Raw genomic sequence first — 24968 nt, 5'->3', positions numbered from 1 at the left:
TAGTTTTCATCATTGGACCACTGCTCTGGTGTGCCAAACCAGTCTATGAACCTCCTACTTCCCCTTCCATATGATGATGAAAATATACCTCCACCCCTTGTCACTAGGCCACCTCCTCCGCGACCCACTCTGCCACCCCCTCTGCCAGTATTGAATACCTAAAACATTGAGTAACAAGAAATTGTAAATTACAAAAAAATGACAAGCAACAAGAAACTACAAGTTGTAAAGAATGACAAACGGGAATAAATTGAGCCTAAATGTTACCTGAGCTAGTGTTGGTTCTCTACGCAGTGTTGGCGGTTCAGCTTGTAATATACCAAAACCAACAATCTCGCCATGTCTTCTATGCACAAGCCTTACCCTTGCATTGGATCTAGATCCCCTCCCTCTTGGTCTACCACCTCTTGCATTGGTAGTAGCAACTCCTCTTCCAAAGGCAACAGTTGTAGATGCTTGAACTTGAACAACAGGTTCAACTGGTGCAGTAGAAACTCCTCTTCCGCCTCTGCTACCCCTACCACCTCTTCCTCTTTTTGCATGACCTTGTTCTGCTAGTGTAGTTGAAGTTGATGCAGTGACAACTGAAGAAGGTGCAACAGTAGTTGATGTTGGAGCTGATGTTGTTGCACCACCTCTCCTCTTACTGGAACAATTTTTTTTCTTTCTACCGTGAAGTCAATTTTCAGTAATTGATAAACAACCACAGTACAACAACACAGGAAAAAATCCTTTTCCTTTCTTTACAGTTCACATAAATTATTAAAGGCAAAACAAGGACCACAATAAAACTCTTCCATCAGTGAATTAACTATTCCATGTACCCTTTCTTTATTTAAACATCACTCGACAAAAGCAGAAAAATAATCAAAAGGAAAATCTAAAGAAATACTTGAACAAAACAAGACCCTAAAAGACAAAGTGAAAAACAAAATTCATCGTTTAAATTAGTATTCCTGTCCTAAAATTCATAGACATCAATCAGAACAACCCAGAAAAAAACCCAAATCAATGGGTCTACAAAACCCCAAAAATGAAACTTTTTAACTTACCTCAAATCAGATTAATCAAACAATGAATCAACTGCATAAATCTTGTACAACGACAATAATAAGACCACACTCAACTCAAATCAGGCTTAAACACATTTCTGTGGTCGATTTTAGTAAATCACCATTTTTCAGACGAAAAATGTCCGTGTTGAGCGTAGAAAAAAAAAACCTAGAAAAATGGTAAGTTTTACTATTCTCTTCGATATATAGTTAGGTCAAAAATTTTTTTTATCTTGAACCGTCGATTCTTGGGCAGTTCTCCTCCACACACGTGTAAACGGTAGGTATAGTTAGTAAATAAAAAGAAACATTAGATTTAGTTGGTCTTTTCCTCTTTTAACCAGTTTCATAACTGTCAACGCGGTCAATGACAGTCCTGAGACCCAAACTCTAATTAAAATTTTCACAGGACCCAAACTCAAAGCTGGTCACAAAGTTGAGACCCAAAATCTAAATATCCCTTTTATATACCACCCTTTGGTTCACACTTCACAGCATCCTCCTGCCTGGCAAATGAGAACCTGGTCCTGGAATGGTCGCAAATTTTTTTGCCTTCCATGAACTCGATTTGATCGCTTACAGAATCGTTCTGTCTGCTGTGTCACTAAACAGCTGCGTTAAATTATGGTGGTGAAGTAAATGAGTCAGACCGTACACAACATATTTGAATGCTGCTGCTCTCACCTTCTACCACACCATTTCCACCAACAGCAGCAGCATCACTATACCTCACTTCCATTATCCATATTTGAGGGCAAGTAGGAATAATCAAATGAATTCATCAGTTAAGTTGACTACTTTGTTCAAATCAAGTCCACTGGATTCTAATAAATGTGCAAATGGCAATACAACAAACATGACCAAGGTGAAACAATGTCCAATACCATGATTTTGAGGTTTTGAAACCATTAGACAAATATTAAACGAATATACATGATAGATTTCTAAGTTCTGAAAAGTTCAAAATTTACACTTAGTTATCAGGTCATTTTTAATCACCAGAACTTTATGTGCTATCCTCTTTTTGATTTCAATAATCTATTACTCCAACGCGCCACCACCTTGAGATTTCTGACGCTTAATGTTTTGATGGATGGGATCTTTCACCTGTAATCACCATTACGACTGAATAAGTATGATTATAGAAATGAAAAAGCAAAAAGAATCAGGCTTAATATGATTTTAATTAGTTAACACAATTGTCTAGTAAAGACCTTACAAGTTAAAACCAGATACTTTAGGTTGGAAAGTAATATGCTAAACAATGAGGATTTATTAGATCAGGATAGAATATATACCGTGCTAGTTTTCCTGGAACGCTTTTCATGACTGGGACGACTACAGAAGGTATCATCACCTTCACGACAGTTAGTGAATCCTCTCCCATCCACACCATTTCGCTTATCGCTCCCTGGTATACCACTCTCCCTTGACACTGCAGGCTGCATATCAAAACATGGGACACGTAAAGTTAGAAAGGTGTTTGTACTAGAAGAGCTATAATATATAATCAAAACAGGAAACAGACAGAAAAGGAGTTAAACCTCATTTCTGCCAATGGGTGTGTTGTTTCTAAGTTGCTCCTGAATTCTAGACGATCCATTCTGCTGAGTATCAACTGATCTTTCTCGAGTTCTAGTAAGATCAGAACCAACAGAGTGGAGACCACCGCAGGTTGATATGTTTTGAGGTTCACTTATCTCCATTGCCTGTTTAATTCCAGAAAATACATTATGAAATGTCTAATTCAACCACAGAATCAAGAACAAAGCAAAATCGTAATATGACTTATTATTACCGATAACTTGATCTCCAAAACATTCTTGACCTCAAGTAGCTTCTTGCCAGTTAATTCAGATCGAATGACACGTTTACCTGGGGAAAAGTACATACGATTATCATAGTGAAACTTGCACTCTCAGTACTTAACTTTACAGTTACATGCTTAATTGAGAAAACTGAGTAATCCTGGTTCACGAAGTTGATTATGTTACCTAATCTTGGTTTGCTCTTGGCTTCCACATATCCATCACAAGCCATCTTATCGAGCAGTTTACGCACAGTTGCCTGATTTGCCTCTCCTTCCAGCTTACTTTGAAGTTTAGATATTGTAACATAATCCAGTGGAAGGACATGATACAGAGCCTACAATTTGAAATACAATAAGATTAGACATCACATAGAAGGACTAAGGGGGGAAGGCTTGGGTTTTAAACTATGCCTAATCTAACTTGATAGAAAAACTACTAAGTTACTATGACGAGGTACCTTTGATTTACACAGAAAGCCAACTCACCTTCAAGTACAAGTAGTCTTCATCATTCCCTCGCTGAACTTTCTCATCAACTTGGTTTACTTGTAGGCCCATCTCTTCCTTCACGACATTTGCCTGATTGGGTTTCTGAGGTAGTTTGGTTAGTGATCACATAAGCTTTAGACAATGATGATGACCATGACAATTAGATATTGGGGGCAAATATGAACTGAAAGAGAATTAACCTTCAGCTTGCTGATGGAGTAAGAATCCTTTCCCGTTCTTGACAGTATATTTTGGTTTACAAGTTTATCCATGATTTCTGGGGAAATAAAAAGAATTAATGTTCTGAAATTGAAAGAAAACTGCTTTCTGCCAATGCTTCAACTGTACATATGGATTCAAGTTCTTTGCTCACCTTCAGTCAGAGCCTGCAAAACGAGAACAAGTTGAAACCCTTAAATTAGTCCTTTACACCAAATTACTGGAGAATCAGACAGAGAATTAACATTGCCTAATCACTGGAACAATCCCACTTAGAACAGTGTTCATTTACGGCTCTGCTATTGTGCTAGAAATCAAGATTCTTAAATATGACTACGATTTACTGCAATTGTCGAAGTTGTAGCTAAAGGTGCCACAAGTTTGGCTTGCTCGCTGCAAAATATGACTCCATAAAGTCACTTGGATGAATATGACATTTTCTAACATAGCAACCACATAGTGCACTTATGAGTTGATTGTACTACTTACCACTGATATGTCCGGGAAGCTAGAGAGAACATCAGTCAGTTCAACATTGTCAATGTGGTAAGAGCTAATCCAGTCTCTTACACGTGTGAACTGATGTTCGTCCTCCTCTGCATCCTGTGTATCATCTGTAACAGATTTAAACCATTAAGTCAAGGTGAATTTTGACTAAAGTTAACCCACTGTAACTCCATTAGGCCTTTGCTGTTAGTCATTCAAAATATCTAACCTACCTTCATGATCTGACATGCCATTGTTTTCACGTGATTGCGCTTTGTCTGTCATCACAATTATTAGGTTTTAAAGTGGCGAAATGAAATGGAAGAGGACAGGGATGAGGAAAAGGCTGAAATGGGAGATAATTACCTACAGGAGCTACAATGTACCCGTCGACATCATTTGCTGAATGGCTCATCTGACAAAACATTTCAGAGTTTTTCAAATTCTATTCTCGAGCTTCAACCATGTTTCCCAACAATTTGAATGAAAATAGAGGCTGTAACATGACAAATAAGTTACGCTGTAAGTGTACCTCGCTATCTGAATCTGAAGGATCAGTTGTTGGCGTTGAATCAACACCCAAGCTGATTTCCTCATCATCTTCCATGTCATTGTTTTCATCTTGACATGGATCCAGGATGCTTTTGACCTGCAAAGTTTCAAACTTGATTACTCAAATTGAACTTGAAAGATCAAAAAAACCTACACACAGGTTTCACTCATGCACAATTCGGTAATACCAATTTACCTTGAGAGCTAGTACGAAATGTTTGCTGTTAACATTTCCGATTTCCATTTTGAGAGGGTTCTTCAACCATGGATAGTTAGCTTCTTGTTCTGAGCAGCCTCTGAAGAATGGAGGCTCATAGTCTATAGGCTGCAGGTTTCCAAAATATAACTCGAACAGTATTTCAAGATTCAAAACATTTACAAACTATTAATCTAATGAACAAGTATATTAACAGTACAAATACTTTTGTTCATGCATCCAAGACCCCTGGGGACAGACTCGGGATGAGAAGACAACACATATAAGAGCCGGACGAAGATAAAGAGGAATTCAGTTTCAGAAGGCATCTGTAAAAATTTAGTTACAGCATAACATAGATAATCTAGCCCGTGTTTACTGTACCACAATTTTGTGCAGTTGTTTGCATATATTAGGCCATAAATTGTGTAATTTTACTTCAGTTGGACACTGATCACTGATAGGGTTCTACAATGGTGCAAATACAGACTATAAGCAATATTTAGACAAACCAGGTAAAAGACAAACAAAAAGAATCAACAGCAGATTAAACAAGGCCAAAGAAACTCACAGTGACATCCTCATAATAAAGAAGCTTCATCAAGATTGTACGCTGAAACACATAGGGAAAAAAAATGAACTTACACATATGCAACTTATTTGACCACCTAATAAAACTTCCATATGAAGATCTTAATGAATTTGTGTACCTCTTCTGGCATACGATCCAGTGTTCGCATCAATTGAACCAGAGTTCGGACCATTTTACAAGCAGAATTCCTGCCAAAACCAAGTTAGAGTGTTTAAACACAGTCAGGCAGTCCACAAACTAACCCACTGGATTTCAAACCACAAAGAATAAAAAACAAAACCAAAATCTAACAACCTCAAATGCTCGCTATTATACCTCATTTGGTTTGGTGTAATGTCTGTATTGCCATTAGACTTGAATGTTGCTCCTTGTTTTTTATTCCCAGTACGACTTATGTTCATCATCACCTCTTTACTGTCAGAATTCGAATAGCTAAATGAAACTGCACAACAAAATCCATTCATGTATGAGTACAAACTTCATTTATCAATCTCCATCCAGAATTCAAAGCTACTTTAAGAGTACACAAAGTAAAATCCAACTCCAACTTATCAATGACAAAATCTAGCTTATCAAATGCAAGAAGAAGTGAGATTTAACATACAAGCATATTCTTCTATCATAGGTCCATCAATAGCTTCAGATATGCAGAACAGAAGTGTCTTAAGGTATTTCTTCTGTAATGCATCATAAACACCTGAAAGACCACAAAAAAAAAATCCAATTTTAGGTAATCTTGCTTGCAATTAAGGTATTTGTCCAAATCTCTTGTGTGTTCTAAGTGAGACCTTATACCTTTTTCCATCCAGTCAATAAGTCTTCTGGATTCAGCATCCATAGGCATGAGCTTCTTGATCTTCATCTCTATTACAAATCACAGTAACTAAGTTCATCACATACATGTAAAAGACAAATTTAAATAGAAATAAAATACTAAAAATTATTCGCAAAGAAATTCTGAGAGTTTGAAGTAGATCTGACAACAAGCTTTAATTTACCTAGAGCAGGAACTGATTTATCATTGAAGTAATTTTCGGGGAAAAGCCCTCTGATGTAGCTGATGTTGAATATCGCAATACGAAGCAGGTTTCTCGTCTGTTTAGGGCGATTCAAATCAAAATTAATAAACAACAACAAAAAACGGCTAGGTATTATCACCCTTAAATATCTAATTAAACAAGCAATTTGAGCAGAAAACCAATAAAAAATCGTATATTCTTAGAATCAACGAAGCAATTCTTCATAGATTTCTATTTGATTTCACGGAAACGAAAAAGAGCTAAAAACCTAACTAGATCTGATGAAATAAAATTCCAAATGATAATATCTTAAACATCGTAGGAAAAAAACACTGTAATCACTTCACGGATTCTAGATCTTCAATCGTGATCTAAAACAATACTTAACAATAACAAAAATGGAACATACAATCATGTTTTCACAACGATTTCAGCTAGAAAAACTTCCTTTCTGAGAAATTAGTTCAAAGATCTGAGACATTACTCCAGAGAAACGAAGATAAATCGCAAAATATTACCAGTAACAGAGAATCCTGTTCTGTAATTTCTGCTTCCTTGAGTTTCTGTGCCACAACCTAAATCAAAAAGTAGATCAGAGATCAAATTAGCAGATCGATGAAGAAGAAGAACTGAACGAAGATGAAGAAAAACACAGAAGAAAAGTTTCTACGGTTTCACCATTTTTGCGTAATGAGGAAAAGTTCGAAATTCAAAATTTGAAATCTGAAAGAGTAGAGAGAGAAATGGCGGGATAAAACTGAGAGAAAGTGTTGCTTCACATCTATTTATAGACGAAAAGTAAAATGAAAATTTCGTGAATTAGTCGGCACAGGATATCGGACGAAAGAGAGACATGGGCGCCTGAAAGAAAGATATGAGCAGGCTTAATAGTAAAATCTCTCTTCAAGTCCACTGGATTCTAAGAAATGTGCAAATGGCAATACTTCATCGTATGTACAGTTAGATTACTCGTACAACAAACATCACCAAGGTGAAACAATGGCCAATACAATGATATGAGGTTTTGAAACAAATTAAACGAATATATATGATGGATTTGTAAGTTCTGAAAACTTCAAAATTTGCTCAACGAAAGCTGAGGGTAACTCCGGACTCCTATCAGATTTTTCTTGTGAAATTGGCGCGCCATCTGGAGTAAAAGCTTTCCTCGAGGACAGTGAGATGGATCATCATAACATATTAACATCTATTGATGCCAATCCAGAGCATAGATTATCAACTGTACCATTCTTCTGCAACACAATCTGTCTACACCTGGTGTATTATCTGTTCGCATTTTAATTCCCATCACACTACCCCTGAACACCTGATTTTCCATTGGTGGCACTGTGACTCCCACCTGACTATGCTACATGTAGGACAGCGAGCTACGTGGTTATCCGAATTCGTGGAAGCAGGAGTTACAACACACATAACCTTTGGATTGCTATCTGGTTCAGTTTACTACGGGTCTTTTTCCTGCACCATTATGCAGCATAGATGCCTGTGTTGAGATTGCAACTATAGAGGAAAGCGAACAATCAGTTTTTGTTTGGCAGATCCATCAGGAACAAGACAAACTTATAGTTGGATGCCGACCATTGGAAACGTGTAAACCCCTGAGAAGTGAGATGAACTTTTTTCAGCAATAGAAACTCAAACTATTGGATCTTTTTTTTTTTTTAAGCATCAAATTATTAGGTGGAAGTTGCTAAAAAGGCAGGAATGTCATACCACAAAGCTGCAACTGGAAGCACATGAGATCTACCAGAGCTGCTATTAGGAGAAGCTTCAATCTGTGGCTGAGGCGCAGCCGCGCAGGAATCTGATGGCAGTAAATAACCGAGTTATGACCAAAATAAGAATGAAGGTCATGCATCAAATATATATATATATATATCTATACACTCTGAAACTCTACATAAGATAAATAGACAGTATTTCAAGCTTGTATATCTTCATTTTTTACCAAAGATTCACGCACGGATACAAGCCAATTCTGCAAAGAAGATGTGAACTTAAATACAACAACTTATATTTGCCACACTTTTGGGTATTGGTTTTGCAAGATGCAGCCTCAGCAATGCAGAAATCATCAGAAGATGGAGGTAACATACTCCCTGAAACGCTGACAGAAATTATTTGTATCAGCTATATATTTTGCTGTGCTCTATTCCTATAAAAGCAAGTTGTGTCAATAAAACATGTGCAGCAAATCTAAACCACAAATACATGAATTGCAAAAACAACATCACCGCAAATAAATGGAGGATATACTATCAATCTGTGTGTTTGTCCACAACCATTTCTTCCCACACCTGATGACTAAGCAAATTTCTCATTTATCTGCCATGAGGCATAGGTCATTGCCTACCAAGGATTTATCACGTAACAATATATTAAAACACCAAGGTCCAACAAAAAAAAAACTTGTAACTGTGAAATTCAGGGATTTTGGTTCCAAAATTTCTTGTCTGACTAACATGAGATATGAAACTTTATGCCTCCTGGATGAAATGATAGCCCGATTTTTTTTTTATTTGGAGTATGACCCAAAGAAAAGATATGTGAAGCAATTAATCGTGTTTAGAAGGTTGTGACTTGATGCAAAAAAGAAAATGACTATCGAATATAGAACAAGAGGTGCACCATGGTAAGTAAAATGAGTGTTTTAAGCATTCATGAGTTTTGACCAGAATGTATAAGGAAATGTATACCAGCAACATCACCTCAAAAATTAGAAAAACAAACAGATAAGCTCACCCAACACTAACAGTAAGTAAAATGTATGGAGTTGTTAGATTCATTTGTTTGCCTACAACTTTGGAACAACAACAACTAAGCCTTTAGTCTCAAACTGTTTACAACTTTAGAACATTGGGCCAAAATCAATTATACTTACTAAAACATCCTATCCTTAAGTAACAAGATATTCATAGCAAGCTTAGTACAATTATACTTCGCCAAGATGTGATAATTGACATGATTGGTGTTAATTATAAATTCTATTCCTCAGAACAAGAAATTGCTTTGCAAGACATGAAGAACTTAAAAAGGAAAGATGAAGGAGTAAATGAGTTCATAGATTAGGCGCAGTACCTTGCATAAGCCAATCTTCTGTTATCTTTACTAAAACTATCTTCTTTTGTGCCAAAATCATGCGAATATAAACAATCATGATTTCTGCAGGACTGGCAAGCAATAAAGAGTTTTTTCAGAAGCATTAAAGAGGTTCGCCACCAAGTTCTGAACAAAAGAAAATTTTAAAAACAATAGACTAAGATAGTCTATAACTCATACTATATTTCTCAACCATTCATGAACTCCTGGAATATCGTCTTCTAAAGCAAACTTTTGAGGTAGTGTGGCCTACGTAGAATGAAGAGGCGTTTAATTTACGGGATGCAATTCGTAAACAGGGAACAGGAAGAGGATAACATGAAATCTCAAGTAAGTAAGTATTTGATAAGTTCAAAGTAGAGTATACATACTTCCAAATGACTTCAGCATGGGCTTCCAGTTTAGGAATGGGAAGAGAATGCTCCTGCTGAAGACAATACCCACTCAGCCACACTCTTCCTGCAGAAATAATGAGTGAGTTTTCTCTTTTTTTTTAATCAGCAACAAAGAAAAGATTTCATGAAAGAGATATTGAGTGAAGTCAATAATCAATATGCGAATTCAAATTTAGTGCATCATATGGCACAAAATTTGCTTCCATCTAACAAGGTCAAGGAAGTCATGCAGAACAAAGGTTTGGATCTAAATATGGTCAGCGAAAACCAAAATACATTAAGAGGCTAATTATTAAGAAACTTACGATCGAAGAACTTTTATCTCATAGCATTTCAACAAGTAATGTGCCTGGAGTTGAAGCAAGTTTTGGTGTCTGCGAGATATCTCTAACGACACCACAAGCTGCAATCTCAGCATCAGTATATTCCCTGGTAGGAATTGGTGGTAGCCCCTCGTAGATTGAATTGCAAGCGACTCCACAAGAAGACGATACCCACTCACCCACTCCTCCTGCAGCGTTTCAAACAGTAAGTTTTCACCCAAAATCACATTACAGAAACTTGAGATCTCTGGTGAATCTAATAATTTCTTAATTTGTTTCAGAAGAAAAATTGATGCCACCAACATTCCATTAAGAAAGACGACAAATTAAATTTAGGAATACAATTATGGTCTACGCAGCTGTTCAAGGTAAAGCATACATACTTTTGACGGCATCAGCAAAGACAAGGCCAGTGCAACTTCCCGAAGACCGAGGATAAAGAATAACTAATCATGCAATTCTCTAATCAATAAGTTGCTTAAGCATGTAATAGCATTTCTTTTGCTACCCTGTTAGCTTTTTCTTTCTCCCCTTCTAAACAAAGTGATGCAATGAGAGAATAACAAGCCTCAAAGTCATCCGACCAACACTGCGTTTTTAAATTATCCACTTTTTCTAAATTCAAAGATGATGAATCCACACTGACTACATGGGGAGTGAAAGACCCAACCTTTCTTTGAGCCTCCGTATCATATAACACCTTTAGATTTGTTGATCCATGAGATCTCTTACAAGGATAAACCACAGACCCAACTTCATAAAGGACATCAGAAGCTTCTTCAATTCTTTTTTGTTGACATAAAAACACCAGAAAACTTACAATTGATTCGTTTTTAATTCCACTACCTGTCCTATCTATCAGCTCGATGATGGATTGTATTTGAAGCATATCCTCCAATGCTTCACTGGCTTCCTTTATTCTTCCCTTCACAACAAGTCCTTTTATCAAATAGATAAAACCAAGTAAATCGGGAAAAATTCCCTTCTCTTTGAATTTGAAATAGAATTCTCGAGCCACTTCCATTTCTCCTTTTCTGCAACAACCATCAATTAAAGCCCTAATAGTAAACGCATCTGGTTTACAGAAACTCTTCTCAAAATGTGAAAGAAGCTCCAAAGCTTCATCTAACAACCCATACTTGCAGTAGCCATCAATCAGTGAATTATAAACACGAGTGTTTGGAATGAACTCCTGAAAAATCATCTTCTCGAGCAACTTTTTTGCATCTTGAAGGTATCCTTCTTTTGATAAAGCAGTTATAAGTGTATTAAATGTTATAACCGTTGGAACCAAATCAATTTTCTCTAGTGAATCAAAAATCCTAAGCGCTTGAACAAAACAACCTTGGTTACACAAACCATTTATCACTGAATTGTAAATGACAATATTCGGAGGTATCCCATGCTTTCTCATGGTAACACAAAGATCCAAGGCCTTGTTCAAAAATCCTTCTTTGCAAAGCCCATCAACCACTATTGAATAACCAAATAAATCACAAACTGTTTGAGTACCATCCACTTCATTAATTAGCTTATGGGCATCCAGAACTCTACCTTGTTTCTTAAGATCTTCGAAAACCGTTGTAGGAATAGTTATACAAGTGTGCTTCTTTTTCATCCTGTCAAGAAAATGAAGGCATTTTTTTACATCTTTTCCAGACAAGTGTCGAACTACTATTTTAATTATTCTTGGTTCAGAAATTCCATATTCTTTGAGAAATGCATTTAGCATCAGCGGCACCAGCATTCTATTTTGATCAGCAAAAAAACTTTTGAGGATCAAATAGTAACTCTTGCTTGCCACACTAGAGCCTATCTTCCTCGATATCAAGTACACGCCAAATGCTGCTTCTGAAGAACCCTTTTTGATTAAAAAATGAATAGCCTCATTGCACACGGAATTATATGTATCTGTCTCCATATCCCCAATCCGTTGAAGAAACTCCAGAACTCCTTCTCCATTCTTTTCCTTGTAAATCGATTTAATCAATGTCCTATATGTCGCTTGATCAGGACATACACCTTTGTTTATGAGTTCAGCAAACACCTCAATAGCCATATCTACCATACAGTTAGCACAAAGTCCTAATATTATACAGTTATAACTGTCATCACTAATGTCAGATGAAGAACTCCTATATGCATCAAAAATTTCGAGTGCTTCATCAATTCTACCTGCTTTACAATACCCATCAATGAGTGCACAATAAGTAACAGAATTAGCCACCAATCCTCTCTCGGGCATTCCCTTATAAATCAAGTAAGCATCTTCCAATGCTCCCAGCAGAAATAACGCCTTCATTAAAACATTACACATTACAACATCCATACTTACGCTAGCCTCTTCTAGTCTCCTCTTTGTTTCCAACACTCCCACCAGGTTATTTTCTTGAATATATCCATGTAGCAAGGTACTAAACGTAAAACAATCACCTTTCGTACTTTTCGAAATCACCTCTCCCTCGGATGTTCGTCCAACTTTACATAGCCCGTTAATAACAGTATTGTACGTGATAACTCCAACGTTGATCCCCTTCTGCTCCATCTCATCGAGCAAACCAAATACCCTATCAAAATCACCCCTTCTACACAACCCATCAATCAAAGTCGAGTAAGTCATTTCATCCACTTCAATCCCCAACTCTACCACTCTCTCGAACACTCTCCATGCTTCATCCAATTTCCCTCTCTTACAAAAACCGCGCATAATCGCAGTATAAGTAACCAAATTAGGTTCCAAACCATCTTTTTTCATCTCATTCAAGAACCCAATAGCCTTCTCGACATTACCTTCTTTCGTGAACCCATCAATGAGAATCGTATAACTAACTGTATCCGGATTCACTCCATTCTCAATCATCATTACATGTTTTCTAAACGCTTCGTTTAAAATCCCTTCTTTAAAATACCCACAAATCCAACTACTATAAAACACAGCATCTAAAACTACTCCTTCCTTCTCCATTTTATAAACCAACTCACTAACTTCATCAACTCTACCTTCTTTACAAAGAGCATTCACAAGCCAAGTATACATTACTACATTTCCCCCACGACAACCCAAACTTTCAATTTTTCCCACATTTTTGTAAAACTCCAGTGCAGATTCAGGTTTACCAATCTTACAAAACCCAGAAATCACTGAACTACAAACCAAATCGTTCAATGGGTACTTAAATTCATCACTAATCATCAATTCTAAGACTTCAATTGCTCTACTCATATCACCGTTAATACAAAAATTGTGAATCAAAGAACTAAAAGTAGAATGAGAAAGCTTCGTACCATAATTTCTCAAGCAATCCATCAAAACGCAATAACCCTTTCCTGGATTCTTATCAAAAACACAAAAACCTTGAACTAATGAATCAAAAACGCCCTTTTCAGGCACGAAGTTCTGATTTTTAAGGGTTTTGATGAAACTTTCTGTTTCTTGGAATTTATTTGTTTTGAGAAGGGATTTGATTATGATTGAATGAGTTTGGTGGTTTGGTGTAATGTTGCTTGATTTCATTTGAGAGAAGAAATGGAGGAGATAATTGAATTTCTGGGTTTTGTAGAGCAAATGGAGAAAGTTATTAGAGGTTTGAAGTGTTGGAGTGAAACCACTTTTTAAGATGTTTGGTAGTGATTGTTGTGATGAAGAATGAGGTTTTGTAAACATCGATGATATGAGTTTCATTTTCTGCTTTTCCTTGGAGAAGGATTTCTAGAGAACGAGACGATATAGTTTCTGTAACTTTAGCCCAGAAACCAGAATCTCAAAGGAAATGGAAAAGAAAATGGAATTTTCACCCATTTCCTCACTTAAACTTACACTTCCGTTACACCATTCTCAGGTTAAACGCCGACCGGTGCACACCCTGGGATGACATATCAGAAGTCACAAGGACTCGCCTGAATCTACTCCAATTGGAAATGCCATTGCGGGCAGTGTAATTGTAACATTCTGTGGGACCGGTGCCAAAAATGTCTCTCCTATCGAACCGTCCACACTCAGGAAACCGTGGGTTTCTCGATGTAGATGGATCGGTTTATGAATTGATACTAAAATCGACCAAACCCGCTCGTAACAACTGATACTGCTGATTCTTTTTATCATGTAGTTACTTGTTAGCATTGACCTTTGAAGACTGATGGTTGTGGTTTGGCTGGTTTAAGTAATTAAGAACTTAAAAAAGATGTTTAAACTTATAAACATGTGTGTGGGTGTACGAATGATCATTAAATATATATATGGCTGGTGTATATATAGGCAACATTATAGGTGAAAAACTTGCAGGAAATGCTAAAATATAGACATAACAAATGAACCGGATGAACACGAGTTTAAACCCAAAATCGACCGACCTATAGTGGCGGATTTATAGCAGAACCGAAAATAGATTGGGCGATTTTGGTTTTAAATTGTAAAATCAAGGCACTAGCGGGTTGGTATGAACTGGCCGACCCACATGCCACATGTGCAGCTCTAGGCTCAATATTATGATAGCCAAGCATAGACGGCTGTATTCCACTGATGATAGTTTCCCTAAAAAGCTACTCATAAACCCAAATTCCCCAAGGAAATCTTTTCATTTATTTGTAATAGAGGGCTGGACTGAAACCAAAAGTGATCAATGTAAACAAGTTTTTCTTGTTTTAGCCACCTGACCATCATAATACCCATTTGGCTCATTGACAATCCAGACATATGACCCGCTGATTGAGTTTGTATTGGTCTTCCAATGGGTGCAGCACCAACATTAGCAACTTTTTGAAGAAGTGCAGTAGCTGACATGTAATTCCTAGTAGTACTTGCAGATGGCAGTGATGTTTCTTGATAAAAAGAAGAAATGGGTGTTGGGATAAGAACCTGGTTGTTGTGTTGATTTTCAAGTTTGATTGGATCAGATGGTGATGCTAGGACAGTCCATGATGATGATGAGGTGGTTACAGAAACGGGTGTTGGTTGTAGGAAATTTCTGTTTTGTTGGAGTATGGGTTACTGAGAGAGGATGGGGTACTAGTAGTTTGTTGGAGTTGGAAATGAAGTGATGGGTGAATTTGCAGTGAGAAAGGCTCATTGTCATAATGGTGTAACGATGGTGTCATTTGTGTTGATGTTGAAAAATTGTCAAGGTTTGAGGCAGATGATGAAGAAACTAGTCTTGCACTCTCATCAGCAAATGCATCACAAAATGCTCTGTGGGTAATCAAGTTGTCTTTCCTATAAAAAAAACCACAATCACTTATTAGGATGCTAATTGAACAACAAAATCCTACGGAAAAGAATAACAGTAACCCCAAAACCTCATTGCAACAAACAAACAAGATATCTTTCTTGGGTTACTAATTTCAGACTCCATTAGAGTCCAGGGATTTGAAGAAGGCGAGTACTAAACAAAGAAAACAAGATGATGCACAGAAATCTTGAAAACTTTGTTTGAGACAAAACAGACAACCATAAGAGATCCAAAAAAAGAGCATTCCAAAAGAAAGAGAGGGGTAGAAAAATGCTCACCTAGATAAATGAGTACCACAGTCACACCTATGTTCTTTAGTACCACACTTTTTAGTATGAGCTTTACAATCAGATTGAACTGCATATTTCTTTGAACATATTTCACACTTCCAGTTCTTCTCACCATGTTTTCTTAAAAAATGTTTCTTGATTCCTGTTAAACACCAAGTGCTCTAGAAGGCTGATGGTGAATACAAGAAACCTCAGGACAAACATAAACCCTTTTCTTTTTCCTCATCACATCTGTATTATTACTTGTCTGTTTTAGTTCCCAGGGTAGATTATGTCCTCTTCTGTGAAGTTGAAGATTTTGTTCTCTTTGAAACCCTTCGACACAGACTTCACAAACTTCACACACAAATTTGTTTGGGCTGCAAAAATCTTAGATGATGTCAGAAAAGATTTAGGTGTAATTGTTAGTCTCCAAGTTGAGCATATATCCTTGATTAGAGATATGATTTCTGGCAGAGAAGGTTATTAACTGCTCTTCTTTACTAATCTTTTGCTTCTTATGAATTTTCATCAAGTTAATAATTGATTGTCTTTTGCTCGCAGATTCTGAAAGTAGATATCGTGAAAAGATTGAGGAACTCGAAACTGAAAAGGAGGAACTCGCAAAGAATCTTTCTTCTCGCAACGATAAGTATTCTAGATTAAAAAATCAAATCAAGATCACTGTTGCGAATTTTAAGAATGATGCTATGCATTTTCGCAATCAACTATCCAAATGGTTTGTGACGACCATAGTATCCCTCACTCTGATTATCCTTGTCTCTTGAAAGAGATCCCACAGAATACTCCCAGTCTGATTATTTCTGATAGCGAAGCTGATGATGAAGAATCTGATGGTGATGAAGGTTCTGACAGTGATGAAGATTCTGACGCAGACGAAGAAGGGAACAAGTCTGATGAAGATAATTAAGGATCAACTAAGAAGTAGTCTTTGTTTCTTTCTTTGATTCTCTGTAATACTTGTACATTTATTCCTTCTTTCTGTATATTTGTGTTTCTTTCATTTTGACCTACATTCATTAAAACAATTCTTCCTTGCAATACAGTTAATCAATATAATCATTAATTTTTGAATTTTTGTGTAAATATATCATATGGAGACAAATAACATTTTCTAATTTCATTCATTCCCATACTTGCCTCTGTTATTTGTATCCAAATGAGAGATTTTATGAATTTTTCTTATTTTATGCCTCAATTTCGCAGTTAATTATGCATAATTTCGCAATCTTATGTGAAGTGAATTTTGATTCTTTTCAAAATCTCATTCCTGTGTGGTCTTATTTTTCCTTCCTAATTAAAGGTCTTATTATGCCACCTCTTGTCATTGCGACAAAATCGCAGGACGTCCTTGCACTTTCATGCAAAAACCCATTGATCTTGCCTTAACTTTTTCTTTTGTATTGTGGCTTCTTCAGGAATATTGCGACAATATGACAGGCCTAAATATTCTTGAGAAAATAAAGACCCATGACATTGCCATCTTGCGACGAAATCGCAGGACGTCTTCGCATTTTCATGCGAAAACCCATTGATCTCGTTTTATCTTATTATTTTGTATTATTGCCTCTTCAGTATTGCTGCACAAATATGACAAGTCTTAATACCCTTGCGGATAAAAATCCTCATGACATTTGCGTCTTAAGACACTTATCAGCTCCCTAATGGAGGGTGCCGCCCTTATCTCCCCCCTGGTTGCCCCTTCAAGGAGGCGTACTTCTAGCATACAAGGTTAGCTCCTCCCATCCAGTCTTAAAAACAACCAGTTGTTTTCGCAGCCTCTTATCCCTTTTACCTATAGGGCTTATGGTTACGAGACTGCACCCTAAGTGGAGTTTTCTTCAGGCCGAGTGCAGTATAAGCCAAGACTTGTAAAGAATGGAAAAGTACGCTTCAAACGTCCCTGGCACTCTTGACTCAACCGTGTACCTCGGCGTCTTGATCATATCTGCACTCCTTGGGAGAGTCCTTATTACCTTAGTCTCCCAACCTAAGTCATATGCTTAAGCTGAGAATCCAAGGTGCCTCTCCCGGATGGGCTTTATTGACCCCAAATCTCCATGACTCAGGTTCCGGTGGCGGTGTCGCTTTTCCCTGAGACATGCAACATGTACCCCCTTATATGACGTACTTTAGGTCTTACATTTGCCTCTTGCGAAATTGTATTCGCGAACTAGGGTGTACGCCATAAAGGTTCGCCCCTTTCTCTTTTGTCATTTTTCTCTGATTGTCTTCTGTAAAATTCATTATCTCTGCGAGAGTCTCGTACATCATCATATTGTATTTGCATTTCGCAATATCAATTTTGTCATTCAATAAAATGTATTTTTGAGAATTTTACTTATTGCGAGAGTGTCGCAACAACTTAATCATTCATATATTTCTTGTTTTTATTACCTTTGCCATCCTCTGCTTCTTTATTATTTTCTACTACTGCTTCCTTGGTAGTGGTATGTTCATCATTTTTATTCTGAGCTAGCATTAATTTCGCAACATCTCTTCTTCTTTTCTTTCGATTGCATCCACCATCAACCTCTCACTTCTTTGTGTCTCTTTAATTTTGTGTCGCCAATTTTTCTTCTTGTTTGTTCTTCCTTCGCAAGATTCTATCTCAGTTTCGAAACACCTCTTTCCTTCAACCCAATCTCCCTTTATGATTCCTACCCCGCTGGGGTGAGGGAATTTGATGCACTGGTGGAAAATTGAAGCTACACCTAGAATCCCATGTAGCCAAGGTCGGCCAATTAATGCATTGTAGGGTGATTCTACATCAACGACACAGAATAAGATTTCAGAAGATATTCCCTTCAATGGAATTCGCATAGTAACCTCCCCTTTAGGCTTGTTAGCAGTACGATTAAAACCATATATCTTATATGTTGATGGTATAAGATCATCATCTCTTCCTCCCATAGTTTTATAAGTATGATAAAATAAGATGTTCACAGAGTTTCCAGTATCGATTAGAATTCTGTTAATTGCCCATGAATTTTCAGCTTCATCATCCTCATCTTCTTTCGGTTTTGGATTAATTTCTAATTTTACTACCAACGGATTATCATGCACTTCTTCACCTTCGGTAATTTCTTCTGCGGTAAAAGAAATGATATGTTTCTGCCATTCCTCTAGTGGCGAGATTTTCGCAATATTCATAATTTCTCTTCCATCGTTATCTCTTGTGAACACTCTACTCAAAACATTGTCATGAAAATCTTCGATTGTCTTATGTGAATGTACGATAGAGTGACAAAATAGATTCTTTGCTTTTGCACCAACTTCTATGAAGAATGTTTCCTTCTTTTTCATCGTGTTTACTTTGTGATGCTTTGGTGGTGGTGGCAATGGTTGAGATTGTGGGTTCCCTACCAAAAAGTGGTTTAGTTTTCCTTGATCTATCATTCTCAGAATAATTCTTTTTACATTTCTGCAATCATTTGTTGTATGTCCATGAAAATGATGATAAGAACAAAACTCATGGCTTCTGTGGTTTGGAGGTGGTTTCGTTCCCATGTTCCATGGTGTTGGTATATTCTCCATCAAAATTATAGCTTCCCATATTTTCTCCACACTTTCATTTAGAGGTGGCATCTTGATTTCTTCCCATACTACCTTGTGACCTCCTTGTCCTCTATTATAGTTTTTTCTTTGACCTCCATAAGTTTCTTGTGGTTGATCGAGTCTTTGAATCTTGTTATTTCCATCACGATTGTAGAAATTTCTTTCTGTTTCATACTCCTCTTGATGTCGGCTTCCCATAGCCACCAGTTTCTGTTGATTGTTACCCGTCACCTTCTCTTGTTGTACTTGCGAAGTATTCGCTACTGTGTTTATTAGCTTGGGTAATAAGCTTGCATTCGCTGTTTGTGAGCTGGTGTTCGCAACTGGATATGATTCGATTTCATTTTGCCTTTCCTCTAGAGCAATGTATTCTTCTTGAAGTTCTCGCAATTCAGTTATTGTGATCGTATTCTTGACACTGAAAATTTGGACATACAATAGGTTTGTTGCAAACATAACATTGATAAATGATAATACAAGATATCTCTCATCTACATGGCCAGCCATTTCGCTACACATAGTTCTCCATCTTTTAGTCAGGTGTTTCAAACTTTCGCCAATCCTCTGTTTTAATCCAAACACGTCTTCTATACCAGGTCGCGAAGAATTATTACTTATATATGCCCCTAGGAATGTAGTATGCAAATGATTGAAGGATGTTATTGTATTATTTGGTAGACCTTCGAACCATTTTAACGCCTCCCCTGTTAAGCCGGATACGAAATACTTGCATAATACATCATCATGATTTTCCCATTGCAACATGCACCTCACGTAGGCTTTAATGTGTTGAATTGCACAAGTTGTTCCATCAAAAATGCTGGTTAATACGGGTAAATTGCATTTCGGTGGTATTCCTCCTAATTGTACTTCCCTTGTAAATGGAGTTTTCGCAGCTTCTTCTATAGCTTCATCCAATTGTCTTCTGCCTACTTCTCCTCTATTATTTAACATTCCTCTCATTTCTTCTAACTCTTTCAATATTTGTTTATTTATACCTGAATTTTGATCCATTGATCTTTTTAATTTCGCCTCTCTTCTTCTGCGTTCATGTCTTTCTTCTCTCGCGAAATTTTGCATTTCTTCTGCATTATCCTCATCTCGTCTTCTTCTGCGAGTTTCTTCTTCATCTCTATCTTGAATTCACAAATGATTACGTCTCCCATTTTCCCCTTCATGATTTTGTTCATTTCTTATTAATTCCATTCGCTGTCTTTCAGCCATCCTCTTTATTCTGTCGTACTCTTCATTGATATTACCGTTATTCCGGTTTTGCGTACGCCTTCTTTCTCGATTGTCGTGATTGTTCTGGCGAATTGTCTCCTGAAGCTCTTGTTCTTCCATTTCCTCTCTCAATATTTCACGTTCGCAAATTAAACGTGCTTGTTCATCATAATGTCTTTCAATTTCTTCTTCAATCGTCTGTTGATTTCTTTGAGTTTCTCTTTCATGTAAAATTCTTCTTCCTTCCTCTCGATTTCCTTCGCCATCTTGGTCATTTCGTCCCTGACGTTGTCCGTTCTCTTGATTTCTACCATTTTGCCCATCATCAAAAGTTTCATTTTGTGGAACGTAACGATCATCAGTTCTTTCTCTATTTTCGCGATATTCTCCATTAGGATTTGATATTTCTTCTCTAATATTGTTTCCAGCATTAATTGTGGGTGAGTTTCGCTTCATTTCTCTTCTAATCGATATTGAATATGATTTTGTAATACTTCTCGATCTTATATTCTGTAGTCTCATATTTTCCATCCTTAATTCGTGATTTTTCCTTGTTAGATTTGCACGTTCTTCTGCCTCAGCTCTTCTTTCTTCATGTATTCTTCGTGTCAACGTTTCTAACGCTCCAATTTCCTAATCTCCATGAATTATTCCTTCATCTGCTTCTTGATTTCTCTCTACCTGTCTATGGTTTCTGGTTTGTTGCTCTTCTTCTACTTCTTCTGGCGAATTTGATTGCCAAGTGTATGTACTCACCCTATCATAATCTGTATTCCTCCCTTGTACTAGTGTTTGTTGAATTGGTGATTGAATTTGATTTTATCTATTACTTCTCATTCTAGTAGATTCTCCCATTTCATTTCTTTCTCTCCCAGCAATTCTCTTACTTCTTCTAACAGTAGTCGGTTGTTCGGATGTATTTCTTCTTCTAGCCATTTCTTCAATGTTAACAAATTGCAAGAAATTATGTAAAATTCTTAATCAATCACTCTAAATCTTCACAAATCTCAATATTAATCTTCAATTTTTTCTAGAGTAATCTTCAATACGTCCCTGTTTCTAGCGCCATTATGTAGTTGCAGGAAATCCTACACTACACCCCTCATACGACTTTATTAATACTCGACTCATTTTTAGATTTACAATCTTAATTTTATTGATGAATCTTTGAATATTCTTACAAGAAAAGATAAAGGAATCAAGAATGACCTCTGCTCTAGACTTTCTCTCTCCTATTTACTTGTTTCTTTCTCATAAAAGATCTCTCTCTTTTCTTCCCAGTTGAATGACTATTTATAGGGAAATACATAGTGGATGACAACTAATATGTCCTTTATTTTTGGATATGGATTGAGACATTCTCGCAATCTTACAAATGTTAATCTCGCAAACTCTCTAATTTTCGCAGGATCATCACATCTTTCTCATGATTTTAGCTGACGTCGTTTATTATATCATTTCTGAAATTGTTCTGCGACGTTATTGTGTTGTGTTGTTGATTATTTCGCTGAAAGATTATTGCTGCGAGATTTTGATCCTACAATAATACTCAATACGATTGAACAAGTAAGATCAGAATATGCAACTACAGAGAAAATAGCTGGATCTGGCTTCATAATCCCAATGAAGTCTTTAAGTCGTTAACCTACACGGTTTGGGAAAACCCTAAGCTAAAGGAGAATTGACTCTAGTCACAACTAGTATCACACAGGAGGTGTGGGGATTAGGTTTCCCATTTTCTAGAGTTCTCCCTTATATAGTCTCTCAAATCATGGTTTGCTAAGTTAGCTTAGAAACAAAACATTCATTATTCACCGTTAGATGAAATCCTGATTTAAGATGCAAGCTAAGTTTTGCTTGAAACCAAAGCAATATCTCTCCACTGTTAGATGGACTTAGCTTGTCACACACAAATAAAATAGACTTCATTTAGATATGGGTAATCGTACCTAAACGTGTACATTTAGTTGGTTCAATAATAGTTAACCAAGGTTAGTCATGCATATGAACACTTTTGTCTAATCCGCATTCATCTAATACATCTAGATCACTTATAATGATTAATCAATCCTGAATGATAATCAAAGAATATAATTGTGTTCTTCATAGAGTTGTTCAATTGTTAGGAATCACATAGAAGTATAAATGATCCAATTGAATCAAAATCGGATTGATTAATAAGAATCAATTCATGAACATTTAAGCCACGGTTTCCAAAGATTGCATTCCTTATTATATAAATGTATTTTTTCATGAGTATGCATACATACTTGACCTAATTAAGAATTTGAACCACTTAAGTTTTCAAATGGGTACGCAAACTTAAGTTTTGGACATTGGTCATAAGCCAACAGTTTGCAAACGGGTACGCAAACTTTAGCTCCGGGCCGAACTCAGTTAAAACCGTTTGCGAACGGGTACGCGAAGTTGGTTCATGGACTTCAACAGTTAAATCAGTTTGCGAACGGCTATGCAAACTTAAGTACCCTGACTTAAACAGTAGAATAAGTTAGCGAACGGGTATGCAAACTTAACTTCCGGTCCTGAATTCTATCAAAACAGGTCGTACACTAAGTACACAAACCGTAATGTATCCAGACATGGGTTTTAGCTCTTAACTCCCATTTCAATCATTGAAATATTCTTAGAAGACGACAATAGATGTCTCACACATACCGGTATGTTTGCATTTTTTCTTCATTATATCTTCTCCGATCACTGGTTCAATTACTTCTCACATTTTTTTTTTCATTTTTTCATTCATTCAAACGGGACTGAGAAGTTGGAAAAGATTAGGTTTAGGATCGGAATTCATCCCAATGACAATAATCAATGGAATGAAACCATAATGAACAACTACGTTGGCTTTCTTGAGTGACCAATTGGTCTATTCTTTCACTGATTTCAACACTGGGTATTCTTCGTTGTTATTCTTTCCTCCTTTTCCAGATTTCCCCTTCGATTTCAGTGGACCTCTAGACCCCATTTTTCTCTGCTCTCTCAGAAAAAACCTAATTTTCTTTTTCAATGATAAATCTCGGAGTTTTCTTGAATATAAATATTTCTTATTACCAAGTTTACCCCTGGTTGTTTAAGTGCAAGACAGGCCGGGCCGGAACGGGAGTTTAGCCATTGGGTTTTCAAGTAATTGAATGATCATGGTACCATTAGCTAATAAGCAATTTTCAAGTAATTGAATGATCAATACGAAACTTTCCGAGTCGACATCAAATGACTACCTCACACAAATCATGTAAGATGTTTCAAGGAATTTCCACATGATCATTTTTTGACATAAAGTCAAGGATAATGATGAACGTAGCTAAGGAAAAAAGCTCCCAACATATATATTGAGAAAAAGATAAGGGAGTTAAACTCAGCTCGAAATATCAAATGTGTATGATACGAAAGACTATAATGTATACGACTCTTGTCTCAATAGAAGATATGTAAAAATAGAATAGACTTATGAGTGATAGATAAGTTTTAGTCTCCACATACCTTTTGTTGATGAAGTTCCTCCGAGTTCTTCAGTAGATCTTCGTCTTCAATTGTAAGCGCCGTGAAGTCTAAATCTCAACTACAAATTCTAGTCCGAAACACCTATTGGTTGAAAATTGGTCGATTTCTTGCAGTTCCTTCAGTAAGAAAAGAGGCATCCCAAGTACCTTGACCTATTGGCATATCTTTTCTCGCATTTCGTAGGCTAGACTGACACATTTGATAACGTTTTACACACGATCGATGAAGCAAATATCTATAGATCCTGAAACATAATAAACTAGAAATCAAGACTATAGTTTTGATCAACTAAATTTGACAAACAAGCTTGAGATAGCAATCTTGCGAGTTCGACCGAGCAATGCTCTAACAATAGCTCTTTCATATCTTTCCCTGATTGAGACTGATTGTCTAGTTGATTCTCTTGGAATTATATTGGGCGTGGTTATTATACTCCCGGTCTTTCAATTGGTATCAGAGCAGGCAAACACTCTAAGACCTCATAAGTATGTGTTTGAAGCAATATGATTATTATGGACGAGTCTATCTCTAATAATGTACCAGGTTAGAAATTACCAGATGAGTTTCAAAGCTTGGATTCACCTGAGAGAACTGTCACATCTAAGTAAATATCTAAACATTATCTTTATGTAGAAACTGTTGATTGGGAAACACGCCTAGAAGAAAAGTTGGATGAACTTTCTGATGAAGGTGATTCAGATATTGATAGAGATGTGGATGAGAAAGTCTCAAAGTATGTTAAGCTTTTGTATTCGTTGAAAAAAAAATAAGATGACAACTTCTCATGTCATACCTCTTCTGACTCCTATCTGTCGAGAAAACAAGAAATTGAAAAGGATTTACGAAGGTTTTTATGTTTCGAATCGCTTTTGCGGATCGATCCTCAAAGATTCTGA

General features: G+C 36.7%; 2 protein-coding genes across 9 annotated transcripts; both read right to left on the bottom strand.

Moving 5' to 3' along the window:
- Nucleotides 1-1875: 1875 nt before the first annotated feature.
- Nucleotides 1876-7146, bottom strand: LOC113313565 (meiosis-specific protein ASY1-like). Its single transcript, XM_026562358.1, has 21 exons — nt 7094-7146; nt 6934-6990; nt 6395-6491; nt 6192-6260; nt 6001-6093; nt 5712-5838; nt 5515-5584; nt 5376-5417; nt 4805-4933; nt 4589-4705; nt 4423-4471; nt 4290-4334; nt 4060-4184; nt 3725-3737; nt 3552-3628; nt 3349-3453; nt 3047-3197; nt 2851-2927; nt 2597-2761; nt 2351-2494; nt 1876-2159 (listed from the first exon to the last, which is right to left on the bottom strand). Exons 1-21 carry the CDS (start codon nt 7094-7096, stop codon nt 2094-2096), a joined length of 1821 nt encoding a protein of 606 aa, XP_026418143.1. The 5' UTR covers nt 7097-7146; the 3' UTR covers nt 1876-2093.
- A 101-nt stretch (nt 7147-7247) lies between these two features.
- Nucleotides 7248-13987, bottom strand: LOC113310577 (pentatricopeptide repeat-containing protein At5g57250, mitochondrial-like). Of its 8 annotated transcripts, none has more exons than XM_026559298.1 (8): nt 10637-13987; nt 10236-10441; nt 9907-9994; nt 9716-9784; nt 9515-9606; nt 8385-8543; nt 8150-8240; nt 7248-8034 (listed from the first exon to the last, which is right to left on the bottom strand). In XM_026559298.1, the coding sequence occupies exon 1, from the start codon at nt 13933-13935 to the stop codon at nt 10732-10734; it is 3204 nt and encodes a 1067-aa protein (XP_026415083.1). In that variant the 5' UTR covers nt 13936-13987; the 3' UTR covers nt 7248-8034; nt 8150-8240; nt 8385-8543; nt 9515-9606; nt 9716-9784; nt 9907-9994; nt 10236-10441; nt 10637-10731. The 8 variants fall into 8 exon arrangements, with proteins under 8 accessions (XP_026415083.1, XP_026415085.1, XP_026415088.1 ...); XM_026559300.1 differs by having other exon boundaries at nt 8385-8535; XM_026559303.1 differs by lacking the exon at nt 8385-8543.
- Nucleotides 13988-24968: the final 10981 nt, after the last annotated feature.

Source organism: Papaver somniferum, chromosome 9 (assembly GCF_003573695.1).
Source record: "Papaver somniferum cultivar HN1 chromosome 9, ASM357369v1, whole genome shotgun sequence".
Taxonomy (NCBI): domain Eukaryota; kingdom Viridiplantae; phylum Streptophyta; class Magnoliopsida; order Ranunculales; family Papaveraceae; genus Papaver; species Papaver somniferum.
This window is presented reverse-complemented; position numbering and strand designations above follow the sequence as displayed.